The 21369-nt window shown below is 43.3% G+C and overlaps 1 protein-coding gene across 5 annotated transcripts in view; it reads right to left on the bottom strand.

The window, feature by feature from the left end:
• The window catches only part of LHFPL6 (LHFPL tetraspan subfamily member 6), a 255490-nt gene that overhangs the window by 203956 nt on the left and 30165 nt on the right, over positions 1-21369 (bottom strand). Inside the window, exons 1-4 of one of the 5 annotated variants that reach the window (XM_067713207.1) lie at positions 21011-21335; positions 19000-19574; positions 14371-14445; positions 11293-11792 (exon numbers count right to left, since the gene is read on the bottom strand). In XM_067713207.1, coding sequence (XP_067569308.1) covers positions 11755-11792; positions 14371-14445; positions 19000-19384 — 498 coding nt within the window. In that variant the 5' untranslated portion in view covers positions 19385-19574; positions 21011-21335 and the 3' untranslated portion in view covers positions 11293-11754. Of the gene's footprint in view, positions 1-11292; positions 11793-14370; positions 14446-18999; positions 19575-20344; positions 20367-20690; positions 20825-21010; positions 21336-21369 lie in introns of those variants that run through there. The other 4 variants (XM_067713203.1, XM_067713205.1, XM_067713206.1 and 1 more) reach the window with 4 other exon arrangements.

Below are 21369 nucleotides of genomic sequence, written 5' to 3'. Positions count from 1 at the left end.
TCCATCTGTGTCACAGCAACAGAAGGACCACGTTACAGAAGGAAGAGGGACATGAGCTTGCTCCAAGCTTTTGACCTCTCTAAACCTCAGCTTTCTCATCTGTGAAATGGGGCCAACCCTCCCTTACAAAAATGTGGTAAAGATTACAAACAAAAGCGTCCAGCTGACAGTGAGTATATAATAGATCACAATTCCTATTATCTAGATTATTCATCCATTTTTGTGTGTCTGATCTTGTCCTCCCAGCTCCACTGCAGAGCAAGCTCTGGCATCAGGATTTAGCTGGATGATGACATGCCGAGGTTCCTGTGAGTTGAGACTCTTCACAAGAGGCTGGAAGCATGGAGAAAGGGTACAAGCAGGATGTGGTTCCTTCCTTTACCAGGAAAGGAGGAGGGTCTAACACATTTCCATTCCATTCTCTCCTCCCCACTCTGCCTCATCAAATGGAAACACAATCGTGACCACATACATGGGTGACCAGAGAGCTATGATCTCCTTCCTCTTCCTGAGGGTAGCGGAGCACAGAAGATAAGATAAGCCCTGGTTTGGGATCCAGCGAATGCCCACAGCCCATCATTTCAGAAGCTGCTGATTCATTTGCTTGCGCTTCACACTTTAACACATAGTTAAGTGATGACTGTTTCTTAAATACACTTTTCCCAGGCTACTCGTGTTTCATTGCCTATATAAATTGAAAACTACTATAATGGAAATCCACAGATTGTCCTATCATTTTAGTCACATCTTCCTCCTTCACTACAAAATCTTTATGTCCAAGGATCAAGAAGTACAAGCGGCCAGATTTATTTTTGGCATCATTTTCATTCCAAAAGGTCTACCTTTTGGTAGTAAGTGATATGCCATGAAGGCATCAACTAGAGGATAAGATAAGAAGCGGCAAACGATGCTGGTAGCAGTTTAACCTTCAGAAAGTTCAAAGTCCCGGGGCGGGGAAGACACCAGGACGGTTCTGGAGGGAGTGAGGGGCTTCCTCCTGGGTCCGATGTGCACGGTTTCTCCCTGTGGCTCACTTCCAGCCATTGGACAGCCCAGGGGGAGGCTGTCAGCTCCTCCCGACCTGCAGATTTTCTTTCAGAGGCTGAGGATCATCTGTGCTGACAAGTCTGATTAGAAATCACCAATCTACTTTTCAATCTGCGCATAGGGGCCGACATTGACTTTCCACTCAGGTTTATGTACTGTGCGAGCAGCCCTGGAGGACATCTCTCTTCCTTCTGCTTTATTACAATTCAGTTTTGCTTGTAAACTAAACCTACTCCTGGGGATTTCTTAAACAGAAAGGTTTCTCTTACCTCTTCCTGGGACTGGTGACTCTTTGGCAATTCCATTTTGAACTTGTTCCTATGTCTCCAAACCAAAGAGGAAATAAGCTCATTTGTCACTGCTCTAATTTATGATCATTTAACCAAGGCTCATACCAACTAAATTTGGGTCAAAATGATTTACTGGTGCAACACAGCTAAAGTGAGGTTGGTGGAGTTTACTGCTTTCAATTTTATGCTCAGAAAACTGGCGCAGGCTGACTTCAAAGACAGTAAATTAAGCATCAGTTCACAAATTTACAAAGACAGTCATTTACAAAGACAGTAAATTAAGCATCTGTCACAAATTTGCAGTGTGACAGATACTAGTATTAGGTACTCGTCCTCAATGTTTCATTAGGAATCAAAGAAGCAAAGCTTTCATACTATTAACTAGAAATGAAAGAATAGAATATGTTTAATTCACAAGCAAAACCAGGAAGGACTGGAATTCGAACTTCTGGCTCTTTCCTGCATTACAGCAAGGCCGCTTCACAGTGTACAACCTGTGCAACCGTACAGGGCCACCAGTGGTCTCAATGCTCTGCTGTCACCATCTTGCGATTCTTAATTTTTCAGCAAGGGGCCCTGCATCTTCCTTTTGCACTGGCATTATGTCACCAGTCCTGCACGAGAGGTGTGAACATTATTAATCTATTGTCCTTCCCTACTTAAAAACAGAATAGAAATCATTCAATCATTTATTCATTCAATGGCTATTTGCTGAGACCTACTGTGTGCTAATGGGAGAAACTCTAATAAGACAGGTATATTCATTATCCTCATGGAGTTAACAGGCTAAAGGGGGAAAAAAAAACCAGTGAAAACGATAACATTTAAATAAGAAAAATATTTAAGTGCTAAACTGACCTTTAAAACTTCAATGAAAATTCCACGTGGCAGTTAAAAAGGATGTGTTCCCAAACTGAAGAAATACACCCACCTCTGCTGCTCCTCTTAAAAAGCATCTGTCCCCTCTCTCCTCTAGGCCACACACTGAGTGACAAGGCAGCACCCCTCTGAGCAAAACTGAGGCAGTGGACACTCGAGGACCAACTGAATTCACAGTTTCAGGAAGTCATTTTACAAATTTGGAAAAGTTAGCATTTTGGAAAAGAGCACAAGTGCTTCCAAGGACCAGTTAAAGGAATGAAACTCAACGCGCACATACTCAAGTGTTCCATTTGTCTCAAAAGGACCAAGTCCCACCCACCCCCGTGAGCTATTGTCCCGTTAGTGTCTCTATGTGTCCCACTGTGATCTACCAGAGGCAGTACGGCATGGTGGCCCTAATGAACGAACACCCACATTCACTCATGGTTTATGGGTATCTCTCCAATAACCCCAGCACTGGTGGCTACATCTGCTGATATTTTGATCCAGAAACATGGTTTGGTAACATGGAAGCAAGAACAGCCTGGCAGCTCGCCAGATAAGACACGCTCTCCATCAACAAAGACTGAACAGAAGAGAAGGCTGCTGCGCACATTTACCCCCTTTAAAATATACCCCGAGAGCACGTCTCAACCCACATCACTGACAACTTCTCCTTTTCCTTTCCGGGAAAGAAGCAACCGAGTTAGTTTTTATATAAAGGAAATGGGTGACTCAATCACCGTGGAGTGACAGGACCAAAGAACCCTATTCAAGACCCCTGACAAAAATGACGAAATCAACATGGAATAAATAGCTGTGAACTGCTTCAGTAACGTTTTCGATGGTTGGCTATGTCAGTACTGTCTGCTGGTTCCAATGTAACTGAAACGGGAACAGGTAGAAGAAGATCATCTTTTGAAATGAACTCGATCAGAAATATTTGCACTTAAACAGGTCTCCATTCTAAGCACGGGGCCGTTGACAACCAAAACAGAAAATTCCACCACATCTGTCTTTTGCTATCATGTGTGATAGTACCGGACAGAGGAAGTGACCTAGCCAAAGGCAGCAGGGTAGTAATTAACAGTGTAACATAAAGGACACAGGCCAAGCATGTCCTGGGCCCCGAATTAGAAGCTTGCTCACGTGAATACCTGGAGTTAACATTTTCCAGAATGATTTTTAGCAAATCATCCATCAGATGAATGTAAATACTGAGATAAGTACAGGATATGCTGAGAGATTACAGCTGAGGGGTGGGCAGTCACACACAGGAGACAGTGTCCCTCCCTCCCGGGCCTCCACCAGAAAAAAAAAAAAAGTTGATCAAGTTTCAAGGAAGCTCAAGAAAGGCAGGATTCCTTCAAGCTGTGCAATCAGAGAAGACTTTATGGAGAAGTCAACATTCAAAGCAAGCCCTAAAAGGCAAGTGAGCTTGGGGTCTGTGTCCAGGGGAAGCGGAACAGGGCCAGCAAAGGCACAAAGGTGGGACTGAGTGGAGAGTGCAGAAGAAAGATTGTGAAATTCAGTTTGGGCAAAGCGGAACCCACAGGAAGGATGCCCGTGGATGGTAACGGGACAAATGGGGCATGTGGGGCACAGTGTAAATGGCCTTTATCCTACAGGGAGAAACAGAGGAATCTAGAGCAGGAAGGGCCATGACCCCAGGGAAGAAGATGACTATAGAGGCACTACAAGGACGGCCAGGAGGGAGGCAGGTACGCAGGAAGGGAGCCCAGGCAAAAGATGGACATCAGCCCCCTAGCACGAGTCCTCTGAGCCGTTTGAGATAAATGTGACAGGGCACCATGACACTAAGTTGGAACACAATTTAATGCCTTTTTAATTAATGGCTTTTTCATAATGAATAGCTTTTTAAATGGTCACTCAGAGGTCATGACTATCGCAGTAACACGGTTCAATTACATACAGCTACATATTATATTAACTTTCTCATAATACATTCAAGACGATAAAATTTCTCATCCTTCTACAGGCCAGCCTGATATCAAAATAAATGACTGTTTTACTCTGTTCTGCTCTAGCCTCAATTTCAAAATATATTTTATCTTTCTCTTATAATGTACTTGGTACAGTTTTCAAAGAATTATATACAAGCATCAAAGATATTTTCGTTTTATTTTGCTCAGTTCCCCCCAGGATCAGAAATGAAAGCTCCAAACCCCCTGAATTGAGCTTTAATCTTAGAGAACATCACTGCAACATATTACTGCAAGTATCAGTGGCAAGGTTCATTTTGTGAAGATAAAATAACGATCTAGCTGTAGAACACAATACTGAAGCTGGCTGTTGGTAGAATATCAATGACATTTTTCTGAGGGAAAGTCCAGTGACCAAAGCCATGAATTTATAAACTCCTTGAGGTCACAACCTTGTATTATACTTACTTCTTTTGTTTCTTGCAGCACGAAGCTGCAGCAGGATTTTAAGATTCAATAGGGAAATCTGCACAAAAGTGTTCTGTATATTATAAAATGATGCATTAAACGTAGCTAACATTAGTTGACCTGGAACTCTAAAGAACTAATTTTCCTTTCAGTTGGTCTCTGTGGTTATTTGAAAAGGATAAAAACATGGACAGGTAGTAATCAGGCTGTGAATACCTCGGGGTGCGTCCGAGGAGAGATAGAGGGTTGAAGGAAGAAACGTCACAAAACCTAAAGATAGTACAGAAAAATACCACCGAGATGGAGAAGACCCACAACGTGGGAACACGAGCTAAAACAAACAAGCAAACAAAAAACACTTGTCCAGATGTTGAGAATATCTATTCAGATTGCATCTCAAATTATGATCCACAGGGGTCAGATACAGCTAGTGACAAGGTGTATTTACTAGGTCCTGAGTAGTAAGTCACCTGCAGATAAGACTATCACTAGTTCAAAACTTAGTTTGGGAAATGCAGCAGAGTGCAATAGCAAAGTAAAAGTAGACGAAAGTATAATCAAAGTTATTTTAGCTCTTTATAGCACTTTCTTGGTTTTTCTATTCATTATGTTACCCTCATATCTAGAACGCTGCCTAACAGAGAGCAGGGATTCAATAAATATTTGTGTAATGAACGAAGCTTGTTAACTTTTTAAGTTAAAGTGTAAACTTTTAAGTCAAATAAACGATTGGTAATGGCCACCATTTGCTGGGAAGCTACCTTTTCAGGCCTGATATTACATGACTTACACATATGTAGACTTCACAAAAACCCAATGAATTAGTATTACTATTAGTAATAGGCGAAGGAATGGAGGCTGAGTGAGTTGCTTTCCCAGGGCCATAAAGCTGATGAGTGGCAGAATTCAACCCTGTCTGTCCAGATCCTGTGTTCACTTGGCTTTACACAACAACACAAAGCCAGAGAAAAATGTAAACACAAGAACAAAAAAGTACGAACATTTCATTTTACTTACAGTCTTACAGAAATAGTTTCTTCTGCAGTCTGATTGCGTGCCAAATTCTGAAGCATCCCATGTGGGGAAAACTTCTGTTATTCTAATCCTAGGCTATAAGTAATGCTACAAAAACAATCAGCCACCACTTACAAGCCTCACAAGCTAAACAGCGGAAGTATGGAGAAATGAAAACATTTCCCTCCTCCAATATTTTCCACCATCTTAAAGTCTCATCAGATTCAGATTTCCAGATCTGCTCTAAGTGGACTGCAAGACGATTATGGTAAAACCACACCACACAAAGCACGACTGGCTGAAATTACACTGAAGTCAAATGTACGTAAAATAGCGCCACACAGAGAAGAAGAGCTCACTGCTGTGTAATTTCGTGAAACCTGCTGGGCACCAAGGTCACAGGCAGCCAAAGTGAATTTTAAATGGTGCCCGACCAGGAGCCTATAATCAGGATAGCCACCAGTGGGTGGATGAGATAAATGAACTAACCAACTTTCTTCCACCAGGCAATCAAAATAGTATGCCATCTTTATGCATGAGACCCCAAATTTTTTTTTAAGTTAAAATATTCATCCTTCACACCTCTGCTTTTTCCACTACATTTCTAGCCTCTTCCTTCCTCAAGGTGCCTTTATGTTAGTGAACATCATGCAGTGTGATTTTTGTTCCTACCTTGAGTGTTCTTCTATATATTCCCGGAAAATAAAATCTATTCCTACAAAGCACAAACTTCTCCGTAACCCCGGTCCACCAGCAGAGGAGCTGTTGAGCAGCTGTCACTGTCCGAGGGCAAGCTTAAAACTGATGATTGAGGGGCTTTCCTGGTGGTCCAGTGGTTAGGACTTCGCCTTCCAATGCAAGGGGTGCAGGTTCGATCCTTGGTCGGGGAGCTAAGCTTCCACATGCCTTGGGGCCAAAAAACCAAAACATAAAACAGAAGCACTATTGTAACAAACTCAATAAAGACTTTAAAAAAAAGTGGTCCACATCAAAAAAAAAAAATCTTCAAAAAAAAAAAAAAATGATTGAGTCAGACACAGCCAGGAGCTTCCCTTCCAACCAGGACAGTCAAATGGTAAAAGAAAGTGTCAGGATATAAAAGCCATGTCTTTTTTTTTTTTTTTTGGCTGTGTTGGGTCTTCATTGCGGTGCACAGGCTTCTCTTGTTGCAGAGCACGGGCCCTAGGCGCACCGGCTTCAGTAGTTGCAGCACACAGGCCAAGTAGTTGTGGCGCATGGGCTTAGTTGCTCCACAGCATGTGTATCTTCCCGGACCAGGGATCAAACCCGTGTCCCCTGCATTGGCAGGCAGATTCTCAACCACTGCGCCACCAGGGGAGCACCCCCATGTCTTATTTATTTATTTTATTTTATTTATTTATTTATGGCTGTGTTGGGTCTTCATTGCTGTGCGTGGGCTTTCTCTAGTTGCAGCGAGCTGGGGCTATTCTTTGTTGAAGTGCACGGGCTTCTCATTGCGGTGGCTTCTCTTGTTGCGGAGCGTGGGCCCTAGGCGCACGGGCTTCAGTAGTTGTGGCTCGCAGGCTCTAGAGTGCAGGCTCAATAGTTGTGGCTCACGGGCTCTAGAGTACAGGCTCCATAGTTGTGGCACACGGGTTTAGCTGCTCCGCGGCATGTAGGATCTTCCCGGACCAGGGCTCGAACCCGTGTCCCCTGCATTGGCAGGCGGATTCTTAACCACTGCACCATCAGGGAAGCCCCCGTGTCTTTTGAAGAGTGACTGAAGTAATACTTTCTCATAGAAGGTTCTCAAAGACACTATAAATCTATACATTTAACCCTGGTCTCTCTCATGAGCTCTGTGCCCATGTTGCCAACTGCCCACCTAACCTTCCACCTTGAAGTCCCCCCGACCCAGAACCACAAACCGTGGATTCAGGAGATGTTCTTTGGTGGACATCCTCCAGGCCCTGTGAGATGTATGTACTGAGTAGGCTGCCAAGCAGGGCAGCTGCTGCCAGCCTTAGCCAAACTCGGCTGCAGACCCTGCATCCTTTCTCCTGGGTCCTCAGCACTGACGATTGATCGAAAAAGTCAAAAGGGCCAGGTATAGGGACAACAGGAGTTCCGGAATGTCTCACTACTGATCAAATTGCTTCGTAAAATGCTTCCGCATTTGTTGGGGAGTCACATGACCTCCTTGTCTAAGCAGGATCACTTTTCTTCTCCTCCGATCTTGCTTTACCTTGATAAAGCAAGGATTGGCTCTGCCTTGATTTCCTTATTTTCCCTACCCTCAAGGTCCCTCAATAAGATAAAGTCTCACCAAACTGCACCTGGAGTGCTTGGGCTTTGCTGTCCCCTCCTTAGACTCTGGGAAATGGAAGAGACAAATGTACTGGGTTGGCCAAAAAGTTCATTTGGGTTTTTCTGTAACATCTTTCCAAACTTTCTGGCCAACTCAAAAGATACAAAACATAGGGTGGAAATACAATCAACGTGATTTGGCAAGCCCTGTCTGTGCACCTCCTAGAAGGAGGCTGTGGTTATGAGCAGTAGGTCGCCCGCAGGAGGCGTGGTTTATGAGGCAAGGTGACTATAGAGATTATCAAAGAATTGTCTGAATACCTAAGGATTATAATTTCCTATTTAAATCAGGTAATGCAACCCCTAAAAACAAAACAAACATACAACACACATGAACAGCAGCAAAAACGATGTCCTACCGCACACTCAACTGTAGAATACAGTGACTCCATTGTAGGTCCAAGAAGAGACCATGGGAAATCCTACATCCACATTCAAGACAACAGTGCACATATGTGGAGGGGGAGAAATAGTACGGGGAGCTTGGACTGTTACGGGGAGCCAACTGTGGCCAGGAGTGAGAAAAGGCTATACCGACTTTGACCATGAACCTATGTCCCCCTTTCCAGCCACATGCACAGTGGAATGCCATGGTCCCGTAGGGAATCCTGGCCTGCCCAGTTCCTCCCAACATCATCAGCTACAATCTGCTACCCATACAGAAGGTACGTTCATACACTGCAGAGAAGACCAACTGGGTAATCTTGTCATAAGGTAACACTGGGGCATGAGTTTTAGGAAAACCCTGGGGCTCAGAAGTAGAGATAAACAAACACTAAGAAAGTCATGCCTCATGCACAGCAACTCTCACCAAGGAGGAGTATATCAAATGAGGACTGGATTTCATCACAGAATCTTACTATTTTAGAGCTTAAAGGCACATTTCTTTTTTTCAAAGATTTGATCGACAAACATATGGAAACTGTAACTTACAATGGAATGACACAAGGACATTTCATGTTTCATGGCCTTTAATGCAAATGACTCATGGCACATAAATAATAATCACTGATAATATTAACTCATAGGTAATAACCAAGGGATAACCAGTTTCCTTTCTTGCTCTGCCTTATTACGCAGCTGTAACATGACTAACATAAGCTATGACAGGAATCAATTAGGTCTCCTTACTAAAAGATTCCTGTACTACAAGTAATAGACAGCAATGTTCAATTACAAACATGTTGACAATAACACTTATTCTTTATAGATAAAATAAAGGTATAATTGAAAATGTCAAATTTTCTATGAAAATAAGATGTATAAAATCAATCTTACATCTCCTTATGTTTATGTATTTGCACACTTATTATTTCCTGCACTTTTAGGGAGAGAAAAGGAAAATATCTGTTTGTGAGAAGCCAGTGAAGTTCAATGACACGACACTGAGAGTCACTTTAGGTGTCATCAAGAATGCTCCTCTTAGAAGCCCCCAGGTGTGCTGAGCAGTCAGTAACCCCCATTTGCACACAGGTGAATGTTAAACAGTTATAAAATTAAAGATGTCTACATTGTAATTTTATACAGTAAGTTACATCTACATACTGTGGTAACAATGTTTATTACTTTTTTAAACATTTCACTCTGTAAATCAAAACAGAGCTGCTATAATTTATGTTTTCTTGTTTGTTTTCTAATTTTCTGAGGAACTAGGGGAAAAATGCCTAGTTTTTTATATACACGGAAATATAAAATTACTGAGACATCATTCATTTCCTCATTTATTCATCTAAAAATAGGAGCAGCAAAACCCGTTTGCCTCCATCTCAGAAATGTCTTCAAAATCGTTTCCTCTGTATTCCCACAGCTTCGATGAGGTTCTCACCATCTCTGGCCAAGCCTGCTGTAACAAGCCTCTTGCTGCCTTCCCTGGTTTTGTCGTTTCCCCAAATCAGTCTTTACTCCTCACTTGCTACTGGATTATATAGTTCCTAAGTCAATTTCACCCATAACCACTCAAAAACTTCATTTAACTTTAATTAAGTGTAGAATTCTTACCACAGAATATGAACAGGGACCTTCAGACCTGATCCTCTGTCACATCACCTCTGCCCCCTACCTTAGAGTACGCTGCCATTCCCTGAATTCCCATCAGACCTTTTTACAACTCCTTGGCTTTGAGAATTTGACATTTCCCCTGCTCGAAATCCCAGGGAGCCTCTGCTCATCCTTCTGACTCAGCTCAATAGAACCTCTGCTATGAAGCCTTTCCAAACCCCTCCAGACACAAGGTCCCTCCCTTTCCTGTGCTCCTACAGCATTTTATGCACACTTCAATGGACCCTGGGCATTTTTAAACATCTGACATTTATGCCTATTCACCAAACCCCCCCAAAAGTTCATAGTATGACGTAATCTGCCACTTGGCTAAGGTAGGAATTTGAATTATATGTTGTATTTTAGCCAGGGTCCAGGAAAGCAGAAACCATCCTAAGTATTTCAAACCCAGAGGATTTAATATAATACAGGAAATTGGTTACACAGATGATAGAAGAGCTAAAACGCCAGACAGGAGTTAAAGAGGTGACCCAGAAACTGGCATCAGCAGAAAACTGCTACCATCCATGAGACTGGAGCGATGTTGGGGGGAAGATGGCATTACTGACGACTAGAAGAACCGGACCGTGTGACTAGGGGAGGATCACGACAGTGGCTCCTGATGGAAGCTGGGACCAGGAAGGGCTGGGCTTTCCAGAAGGAGGGACAACTGCTGCCGGAGATTCTGCCCAAGGGAGAGCTAGAGAGGGAGAAATACCCTGGCTTCTCCCGGACAGCCTCCCATCCTCCAAAAGTGCCTCCCACTGGCTGCATCTACCCAGATGCCAGGTGTCGAGGCTTCTGGGAAATGCCGTCTCCTGCGATGCCGGACAATGACTGGCGCGCCGTGTGAGGCTGGTGAGCATCTCACTTGGCAGCTGGACAAGCCTCACCAGCCGATCACTGTATGCAACGGAGTGGATGTCTGCATCACGAGTCCTTTGGGTTGTGACTATACTTCGCATGTTGGTTTCCTCCAGAAGGCTGTGAGCTCCGCTATAGCAGGGACCTCATCTCAACTTGTATCCCAGCACCCAGCCTGGTATCTGACATATAGTAGGCACTCAATAAATACTGCTAAATGTCCATAAACACTAATTCCCTGCATTTATAACATATTTTAACTCAGCATTTCCTCAAGTTTGTTGTGCTGCCCATTAACTCAAAAAGATGCTGTTGCCTGTAACAGGTTAAGTAGGACGCTGCCATTCCCAAATAAGTTTGTGAAACACAGTGCTAAACAAATTAAGCTGGTCTCTTGGTCCATCCGAGCTGCAATGATAAAATACCACAGACAAAGTGGCTTAGAAACAACAGAAATTTATTTCTCCCAGTTCTGGAAGCCGGAAGTCTAAGATGACGGTGTCAGGGTGGTAGGGTGAGGGTTCTCTTCTCCTTGTATCCTCACACGGCAGAAGGGGCAAGGATGCTCTCTCAAACTTCTTTTATAAAGGCATTAATCTCATTCATGAGGGCTCCATCTTCAGGACCTAATCATCTCCCAAAGCCCTCACCTCCTAATACCATCCCGTCTGACATTAAGATTTCAACAAATGAATTTCGGGGGTGTCACAAACATTCAGACCACAGCAGCTTGTTTCTTTATTGCAGATAATACAGTTCATTCAGAGGTTTCAAAATGTGCTTGAAGACAGATATGCAGAATTATGCAACATCTTTTCAACATATATGACTATGGAACACTTTTATCAAAAGACTGACATTACACAGGGACATCAGTTAAGGAGTCATTGCTTTAAGTGTCTTCACATTTGTGACATTTTATTTCTTCTTTGAAATAGTCCTGTGAGGTACAGAATAACAAGGTCACACTTTTCAAATAAAAATGTTGCTAATAAATAATTAAAACTAATATATCAGGTATTAATCGAATATACAAGATGTCATTTACTATTCTAGTCACCGTAGGGATAGAAGCAAAATGTAAATCTTAGTTCTTGTTCTGTTTGAAGAGATAGGACATACAAGAAAAAAAGAACCATAAAATGGTACTTTCTTTTTATCCAGCAATATTTTTATATGTGTTTTAGTACATCATGGTATCTGATGTTGCCTGATTACTGAAAATGAGGCACATGGAAGGTAAATTATTCACTGAAGTTATAAGCAGGTCAGTTCTGGACCTTACATTAACACTTGAGCTTTATGAATTCTAAAAGAAAATCACTAACTGGTATGATGTCTATCATATAAAGAAAAGAAAGGATAACTCGATCCCCCAATAATTAGACAGCAATATCAACGCACCAACACTGGGGTATTGGGGTATGAATCCAACCTCGTGATCTTCTAAAAATGACCCTTCAACAGTCCCTGGGAAATCACCAGACTCCTTTAGAGGATCTAGCTAGAACTCTCTGTGTTTCTATCATAATATTTTATTGATCAAGGTTGACAAAGTAGAACATTATCCTTCGTTTCTAAAGAGAGACACAAGGTCCTTGGTTTTGTTATTTAAGAAGTGTGTCCTCACCAAATGAACCTACCTACGAAACAGAAACAGACTCACAGACATAGAGAACAGACCTGTGGTTCCCAAGGGTAGGGGGTGGGGGAGGGATGGAGTGGGAGTTTGGGGTGAGCAGATGCAAACCATTATACACAGAAGAGATAAACAACAAGGTCCTACTGTATAGCACAGGGAACTGGATTCAATATCCTGTGATAAACCATAATGGAAAAGAATATAAAAAAAGAACGTGTGTGTGTGTGTGTGTCAATCACTTTGCTATATAGCAGAAATTAACACAACATTGTAAATCATCTATACTTCAATTTAAAAAAAAAAAGAAGTGTGTCCTCTAAAATTAACATTATCTTCGGTCTTAACAAAAGATTACTACAAGGGCTTCTAACAATGGGGAACTTTCACTAGGGAAATTACACTAGAAAACTTGGCCAGCGTGTATTAATGAGAGATAAATTCTTCTGTCACATAATTTTTTAAAGACAGCATATTTGCTTTGGTTGGAGGTTTTGGCATTCTCCCCTAATGGCCTCTCTACTGCATGTTACCTTATTAACATTAACCTGTTTTGAGAATTGGCAAAAAGTTGCTATATCATATTACTTCAGGTGGTTCTATGGTACTACAAACATAAACTGGGGACCAAAGAAACAATAAAAATATTCACCTGTGTTAAGAGACTTACTATTCATAATGGTCAGAAATTCTGAATTCTACATATAATACAAGGTAGAATTTCAATTAACACTTTAATATTATGATGACAGCATTCACAGCTCAACACGTAACTAATGGGATAACTCTGGGTGTCGCTCTCTAAAATTCAGTGTTCACAGCTGTTTAAAAAAAAAAGAGAGAGAGAGAGAGAGAGAGAGAACAAATTACCTGCTTCACTGGGGTGAAAGAAATGAGAACTGAGTATGTTCCAAGGATCACTGGTCCCTTCAGGGAGCCAGTTCCAAATTAGTTAGGGAAACACTTAACACTACACTTAATACTACACTTAATACTATACCTTCCCCACGCCCCCAGGAGATTGGTATAAGCATTGACATACTCCAGGCTCTGTGAAGTTCTGCTGTAATGAAATTTATTAACTTTCCATAACCAAGTGTTTCTCCAATCTACTTGTTCCCAAAATGATTCTGCTTTTTCAATACCTACTGGTACTCCGTCCGGAGCCAGTGCTCCCCAGAACACACTTGAGGGTGATGCCTCATGAAAACAAAAAGATGAATTTCAATGACCTCCAGGGGTAAAAGTTTTGAACTTAATGCTGTTTTTCTTTCTGATTGTAAGCAACACACACAACAAGACACCCTTGCCAAGCTGGAGGTAGTTGCAGAGCTCAAGTACCGACAGTGTCACAGTGATGAGTTTGTTTGGAGAGCAAACTGGATGCATTTCGTGATGCTACCTATACAGAATGAGGTAAAGCTCTCTTGAGTGTGCGTTTAAAGTTTTTCTTTTAGAATTGCTTGTGAATTCACATGCCTCAGTTGGTTTTCCTTGTAACTGAAAATACGTTTTTTACAAGGCAACGAACCAATTTGCAATCTATGTCTTAGTGAAGTTAACCAGTCCAGACAGACCCTGGCCTCAGAAGGATCAGGCTACAGCTGTGTTAGATGGTGGCAACAAAGGAAAGCAAGTTAAAAATCAAACGATTCTCCTAAACTATGGCACAGATGAAACTACCTATGAAACGGAAATCGACTCACAGACATGGAGAAAAGACTTGTGGTTGCCAAGGCAGAGGGCGGGGAAGAGGGTGGGAGAGGGAAGGATTGGAAGTTTGGGATTAGCAGATGCAAACTAGTATGTACAGAATGGATGGACAACAAGGTCCTACTGCAGTAAGATCTTTACGTCTTTCAGTTAGCCAATTCCTTACCACAAATCCACTGAGAATGTATTAGAGGATGTATTAAGGTCTCATTTTGAGTTCTCCATCTGTCAAATCTTGTTTCTGGTATAGGGCAATGATAAATAAAAAAATACATATATAATATATAAATGATCATTATGATGTGTATATAATATATATTAAGAGAGAGAATTCCAGGATAATTTTCTGTGTCAAAAACCAGGATATGGGCTTCCCTGGTGGCGCAGTGGTTGAGAGTCCGCCTGCCGATGCAGGGGACACGGGTTCGTGCCCTGGTCCGGGAAGATCCCACATGCCGCGGAGCGGCTGGGCCCGTGAGCCATGGCCGCTGAGCCTGCGCGTCCGGAGCCTGTGCTCCGCAGCTGGAGAGGCCACAATAGTGAGAGGTCCGTGTACCACAAAAAAAAAAAAAAAAAAAAAAAACAGGATAGATCGATGTGTTCAGTCAATACCAAACCACAGAGATGGGGTCTTTTTACAGTCCAGTCAGAGAGGTGTAAATAAGATCATGATAAAAACTAAACATTAACTAAATTCTGAATGTAAGCCATCTACCAGAAGTCACATCTTAAAAAATACAAAATGATGAACTTAGAGCAGGGTTCTCAAGGCGGTGGTCTCAGAACCAGCATCATCTGGGAACTTGTTAGAAATACACATTATCAACTCCCCTGGCCAACCCCCCAAAACCTACTAATCAGGGAGCCGCCCTGGGTGGGCTCCAAAACTCTGTTTTAAAAAGTCCTGAGGGTGACTCCGATGCATGCTAAAGTTTGAGAACCACCGGCTCAGAACTCAAGGCCGCTTGCCTGGACTTTATATTGTAAGGTTAGAGGGAGCTGAAGGAAGCAGGAGGAGCTTGTGATCTGTGAGGCGCAATTTAAAGAGGAACAAAGAGAGCTCTGCCTGCCCCCCCAACTGGCCCAAGAAATGGCTCGATTTCTTAAAATTAGAGCAACTTCTTTCACTTAAGACACTGTCACTAAAAAGCCACCATGCCCATTAATACGCCAACACTTACTTATCTTATTCCTCAGCTGTCACTTGACGGAGCCTGGATATGAAGGAAAGCACGATGGGACACACCATACGTCAGGTCAGGTTCAAAGTGCAGCAAGGGGAGAAGTCCGAAGCCCTCACCCAAAGGGATGAAAGACAGCCCAGGTGGAGCCCTACAGTGAGGGGACTCTGGAGAGGCAATGGTGCTTTCAGCACAGAGACGGGGATGCTCTAAGAAACACTCTGTCATCATCACCGTCTTGAGCAGCACGTAACCATCAATTAGTTGAGGAGATGGGTCTCCCCTGGCTTCTCAGGACAGAGCAGTATCTACACTGGGAAGGTAGTTGTTTGCCACTGATTAGTAGTCTACACTCATTTTATACATATATGTGACTCACATCCAAACTAAATGTGGAATAATACCAATTTGGGACTCTTTTCCATACCCCGTCGTTAGAGCGCCAGCAGTTTCCAAAGATGAAATCTACAAATTCAGACCCTGACAATTGCAAGCACCAGTGGGCAGAACTTAAGATAGCCTTAATATGTCTTTACTGCGTTCTTACATGCTTCGCTTACAGAGCATGTAAGTAAGATATTTTACTAACACGTACGTCAAAAGTTTGGTATGAAGTTTCAAAAATTCTGTTAAAGTACTTAATGACTACAACAGTATTTGAAAGCACATGATTTTGTGTTCCACAAACAAAAACAACATTACAACCTCTATCTTCTCATAACACCATTATCATAATCTCTGCATGTTAACATTTTTCTTATGCGTGATATTTCTCAAAGGCTTTCTACATGCCTTTTAAAAATTCAATTGAGGGTAAAATTCAACCCAGGCTCGTTTTTAAAAATTATGACCAAGACATGACTTCAAATATAAGATGGAGATGGTGGCAATTAAAGTTTATGCTCAAGTTACCACAAGAAAGGCAGAAGTCATTGATTCCTTGAAGTATTTCTTTTATAGGTAGTAAATGTCCATGGACAACAGTCCCATTCTGTGTTGTTCCACCCGTTTACAGGTGACATTTTGACCTCTAACCAACCACAGCAAGACAATTCAAAATGAAGGTTGACACTTTGTCCTTTAACTAGTTCCAAAGTACTGCAGGGGTTTTACTGCCTGATGTTACACCATATGTGCAAACTCCAGACACAGCAGGCATGTTTAAGTAGGATGCCTCTGTACTTTGCCATTATCCTGTTTCCTGTTGTTCTGGAGCAATCCTAACTTTAGCTAAACATAACCTTTCTGGGTGAATCATTTTTAGTAGAAGAATCCGCCTTATAGCAGAGTGCCCTGCACTTTGACTGTATTTCGGAAGCATGGCCATTGACGGAATTCATAGAACCCAGTGGTTTGGTATTTTGCAGTCTTTATGAAACCCACCCATTTTATGAAAACTTTCATAAAATAAAATTATTTACCACTTTTTCTTATGAATAAAAACTCAAACAATTATGAAATGAACAACAGGAGTAATTCTTTCTGAAGCATTTTTTTGGTCAACTGGTCTATCACTAAATGGTAATGTTTAATGGCAGATTTTTCAAAACCTTTTCCGTAATTCAAGTTATTTTTTAATTCTAAAATGACTACTGTCTTGGGTAATGGGATGTATTTACTTACTCGGGCCCTCAAAAGGCTCGAATCAGAAAAGCCCTCTTAGGTTTTACATTCAGAATTAGTTTCTGCCAGGATTTGAGGAATGCTAATAATAACCTATATCTTCAGCTCAATGTCAGTAACTCTTACCAAACCAGAGTTCATGAAAAGCATATACTAAGGAAAAAACAGTCCTTTAAAAAGTATACATGACTTCCCCAATGGCCTTTCCCCTTGAGTTTTATGTAAAGTAGAACATTTAGCTCTTTATAATTCCCTCAAATCTATAAATCTCACCAGTCTCAGATTTACTTCCTGTTGCCTTCCTTCATTATACGTTTAAAGGTAATCAATAAAAACTGATTTCTCTTTGTAAGCACCTTCCTGTTCTGCCAGAAATAACAGTAGTCCCTGCCCTAAAACGAAGAAGAAAAGGAAAAGGAATATTTACCAGAAGAGGAGAAAAAGAAACCGCCCCAGTGTTTTTCCTGAGCCAAGTGAAACGCAAACAGCAAATCAAGTTTATTCTTAAAGGAGAAAAACCTTAAAAATATTCCTGGCATTAGTCCTATTCTTCAAATCTGTGGTATCAACAAGTTTTTAACTCTGGGTTTGTATTTCCACTCTCTACAAAAACCTCATTATACTGCCTAATAGCTTTACTGTACTGTCTTTCTGTAGGAATCCACACATCACACGCAAGACTTGTGCTCAATGCTGAACAGTGAAGCAGTAGAGGAAGGATAGTAAGTCCCCCAGCTTGCCTCCTAGGGCAGAGTGGGATGCAAGACCAGCGGGAAAAAACAGATGAGAACAAAGTTACATCTGGTAAGGAAATCAAGAACTGCAAACAACGTATCTCTGACTCAGAAACGCAAAACTTTCAGCCACTTGAATTTTTAGCACAAGAATTTTCTGACCCAAAATGTTACTTGAAGGTTTTATATTAAATCATCTGAAATCATCTGTTGGGGTTTCTCCAATATAGACTCTACTCCAGAACTCTCCATTTTTAATGTTCTGTCTTCTGCATTTTTCAGCGAAGACCATGAGAAAACACCCAATGAAAGAGCAACAGACTTTTACTTTGTAATGAAGTTACGAATACATTTTATACGTTTTCCTGGCTTCCTGTTTTCTTGAACTCTGTACTATCTACAGAGGTTGTCCTGTTTCACCAAGGCAGACTATAAATCACACGAGTTCAACCCGTCAGGTTGAAAAATGGAGGTGAAAGGCACAGCAGAAAATACATGAAGTATAATTAAAACCATATGACCAGAGATATTGAAGCAATACTTGTTGGAGGCAACCCAAGTAAAAATCAAATCTTTTCTAGTGTTAGTGAGACTGGCCAGTCCCTTTGAAACAAACACACATCACTTGCTAAATACTCTTTTTTTTTTTTCTCCTTCACAGCAAAAGCACCGGGAGAAGTTCAGCCCTAACAAGGTACTGAAGCCTATCTTTGTGGCATGGTTGAATTCATAGTTGTTCATGTAAAACTGATCTCTCATTTAAAACAGTCATCATTTATTTAGAAATATAGTTTAAGGTGGGGCAGGGCTCAATTTTACATCCACCAAAAAGGATAAAAGGCTTATGATGACAATGTTGACTCAAAAACCTTTTCTACTTTTCTATGAAGGGTTCATCTCCTAAGACCTGAGGATTCCAGAAAGACACAGATACTGTAATTGCTTGTTGTTGATCATAAAGAGCCAGCAGCTATAAAATCCAGACCGTCTCCTGGACTACATTATAAACAACCTAGACACTACTGCCTCACAGATGTGGTACTGAGCAGGCCAATGGTGTCCATGTTTAAGGATGTACAGAATTAAGAGCTCTTGAAGTTGTAAAGCATCTTTGACTTTGGCAATCTGTCCCCAGAGCCTATGTCCCCTGAGCGTTCCAAGGGTCAATTACCATAATCTCAGTAGATAACTGGAACACAACTTTCAATATTGCTTTGGGGTTCCAGTAAACAATGTAAATTTAGCGAAGTCACTTACCCCCCAGAAACTGAATTCCTCCAGCCACTCTTCCCACTGTCCGGGAGATGAGCTCCGACACACAGCAGCCCATGAGGGCGGTGAGCGCCACAAGCAGGAGGAGGCCACAGCCCAGGCCTGTCACGATGGTAGAAATCCTCCATTCTGTGCTGGGGATGCCCTGGAAGGAGGCGTAGCGCCCACATTCCTCCACCATCACCATCATCTGCCGACTCTCATCGTGCACGGGATACGAGCACCTCCGGAAAGTACCGAAGGACACAGGCTTGCCCAGCTGAGATCCCCAGAGCCAGTAAGGCATGAAGAACCCCACGCAGGAGGTGGCAGCACAAAGAAACGAGAGCAAAGCCCAGATGACCCCGGTGCAAGTCAGACTGGATGCCATCTTTCACCAGACGGGGCAAAGAGGACCCAAAGTAACTGTTCTGGGTCTGCAGGAGGGAGTGAAGGTGTGAAACCACCGGGGACCCACAAGTAATCCACAGTTCTGTGATGGGAGAGTGTCTATTAACAGAACGGATCTTCAGTCCTACTGGGCATCAACTTCCCATCCTGTGCAGTAAGGAAGATGGTCCCTGGTAAAACCATAAGAAATATTAAAAGTTAAATGTTTTTAGAAATGCGATTAACACCGATTCAGTTGGTCTACAACTTTCAATGAATAAACAAAGATGCCTCCATACTTCAAAAGTGAGAAGAATCCCTTCTCTCTATAAACTTCTCCGTAATTCAAATGTTGTCAGACTGGCTCAAACCTTTTTCATGTCTTTATCTCCTATAAATGTCCCCAAATTAACTCATGCACTTAAAGAAATGCATGACTTCTACTTGCCAAGCCAGTGAATTCATTTCATATACTCACATTAAAAGTAATGTAGCATATTTACCGGCAGTAAACATAATTCCGAATGTCATAATAAAATGAACCATACCGGGGTTTGTTCAGTTGGCTTGCAAGTTCATGCTCATAACTTGTCGCAACTTCTCTGTGTCCCTTTAGGTGCATTAACACTCTGCACGAGCCCGAACAAAATAACTAGGATCACAATTACACACTGCCCAGGCATACAGAATGGATGGAACTATTAGGCATCCCCAGTCCTCATTCAGTAGCGTTTGTGAATGCCTTCAATCTCAACTAGCTTCTAGTGTCAACGAAAGAAAGCTTGCGTACGGCTTATTTTCATACCTGCAATTTTGATTCACGGCCTCCAATTAAATTATTGGAACCATCTCTACTGCTGAACGAGCGTCACTATCTAATCTGAAAAAGAATCCACACCTGCCAGGACTCTACATCGATCCCCAGTCATTCTAGTGATTCCACGTGCATTCACTTCCATACCTCCCTCCCTCTGAGAAAGAGTTCCAGAACCACTTCCCACACTTTTCACAGCGAATGCATAAGCCCAGAGCCACGCACCCCAGTTCCGTCCCCAGGACTCTTTTAACTCCAGCTTGACGTCACCCACCCCCTCCTTTCCCAACCCTCGCCCCTGCCCTTTCCTTCCCACCCACCACCCCATTTCCACCCCAGTGTGTCACTCCAGGGGAGTTCCGGCTACTTGTTTGTTTTTTTTAATCTTGTCAACTGCGGTCAGCATCAGCATTAGCGGCTGAAGTTGGTCTGCTGGGCCCGGAGGCTGGGGAAGACGGGTGGCACGGGGACGTGGGGTGGACACCGCCCTCACCTCGCGCTGGGGCAAGGCGCCCCGGGGTTAGCCAGCCCCCGGCAAAGGCCTCCCCCACTCCACCCCGAAGACACACAAGGATCCCTCAACCCCCAAAGCGGGAGAGGGGCGTTTTCCAGCCGGCTCCGCGCGGAGGGAGCGGATGAGGATGGGCAGGCAGCACCCCCCGGAGGCAGACGCCAGCAGCGGACGCGGCGGGCAGGGAGAGCCGGCCGGCAGCCCAGCTCAGGAAGTCCGAAGCCCGGGAGCAGCCCAACTCCGGCGTCCGGAGAAAAAAGGAGCGGAGACCGCGCCCCGGGGCAGCCGCGCGCGGGACTCACATGGCTGGCGGGCGGCGGCCACCTTCTCTCCCGGCGCCGGGGCGCACTCACAACTTGCTGTCTCTCCCGGGCGGAGCATCCACGGCACGCAAGACCGTCCTTCCCTCTTCGCCGCGGTCCCTAACAGCCGCGGAGCCCCCGGGCCCGACGCGGGAGGGAGAGCAGGGGCCGGCAGCAGGCGGAGGGCTCCGGGAGGACGCGCGACGCCGCCGCCCGTGCAGCCCCGCTTCCCGCGGCTCTCTGGCGGCGGCTCGGGCGGAGCGCTGTGGCCGCGCGCGAGGCGCTGTAGCTCGCGGGCGGAGGGGCGGATCCGTCTTTGGCAGGCGAGGCACGCAGCGCCTCCTCCCCTCCGCCGCCCG

Source organism: Pseudorca crassidens, chromosome 18 (genome assembly GCF_039906515.1).
Source record: "Pseudorca crassidens isolate mPseCra1 chromosome 18, mPseCra1.hap1, whole genome shotgun sequence".
Taxonomy (NCBI): domain Eukaryota; kingdom Metazoa; phylum Chordata; class Mammalia; order Artiodactyla; family Delphinidae; genus Pseudorca; species Pseudorca crassidens.
Note: the sequence above shows the minus strand (reverse complement) of the source record. Positions and strands in the feature narration are given on the sequence as shown.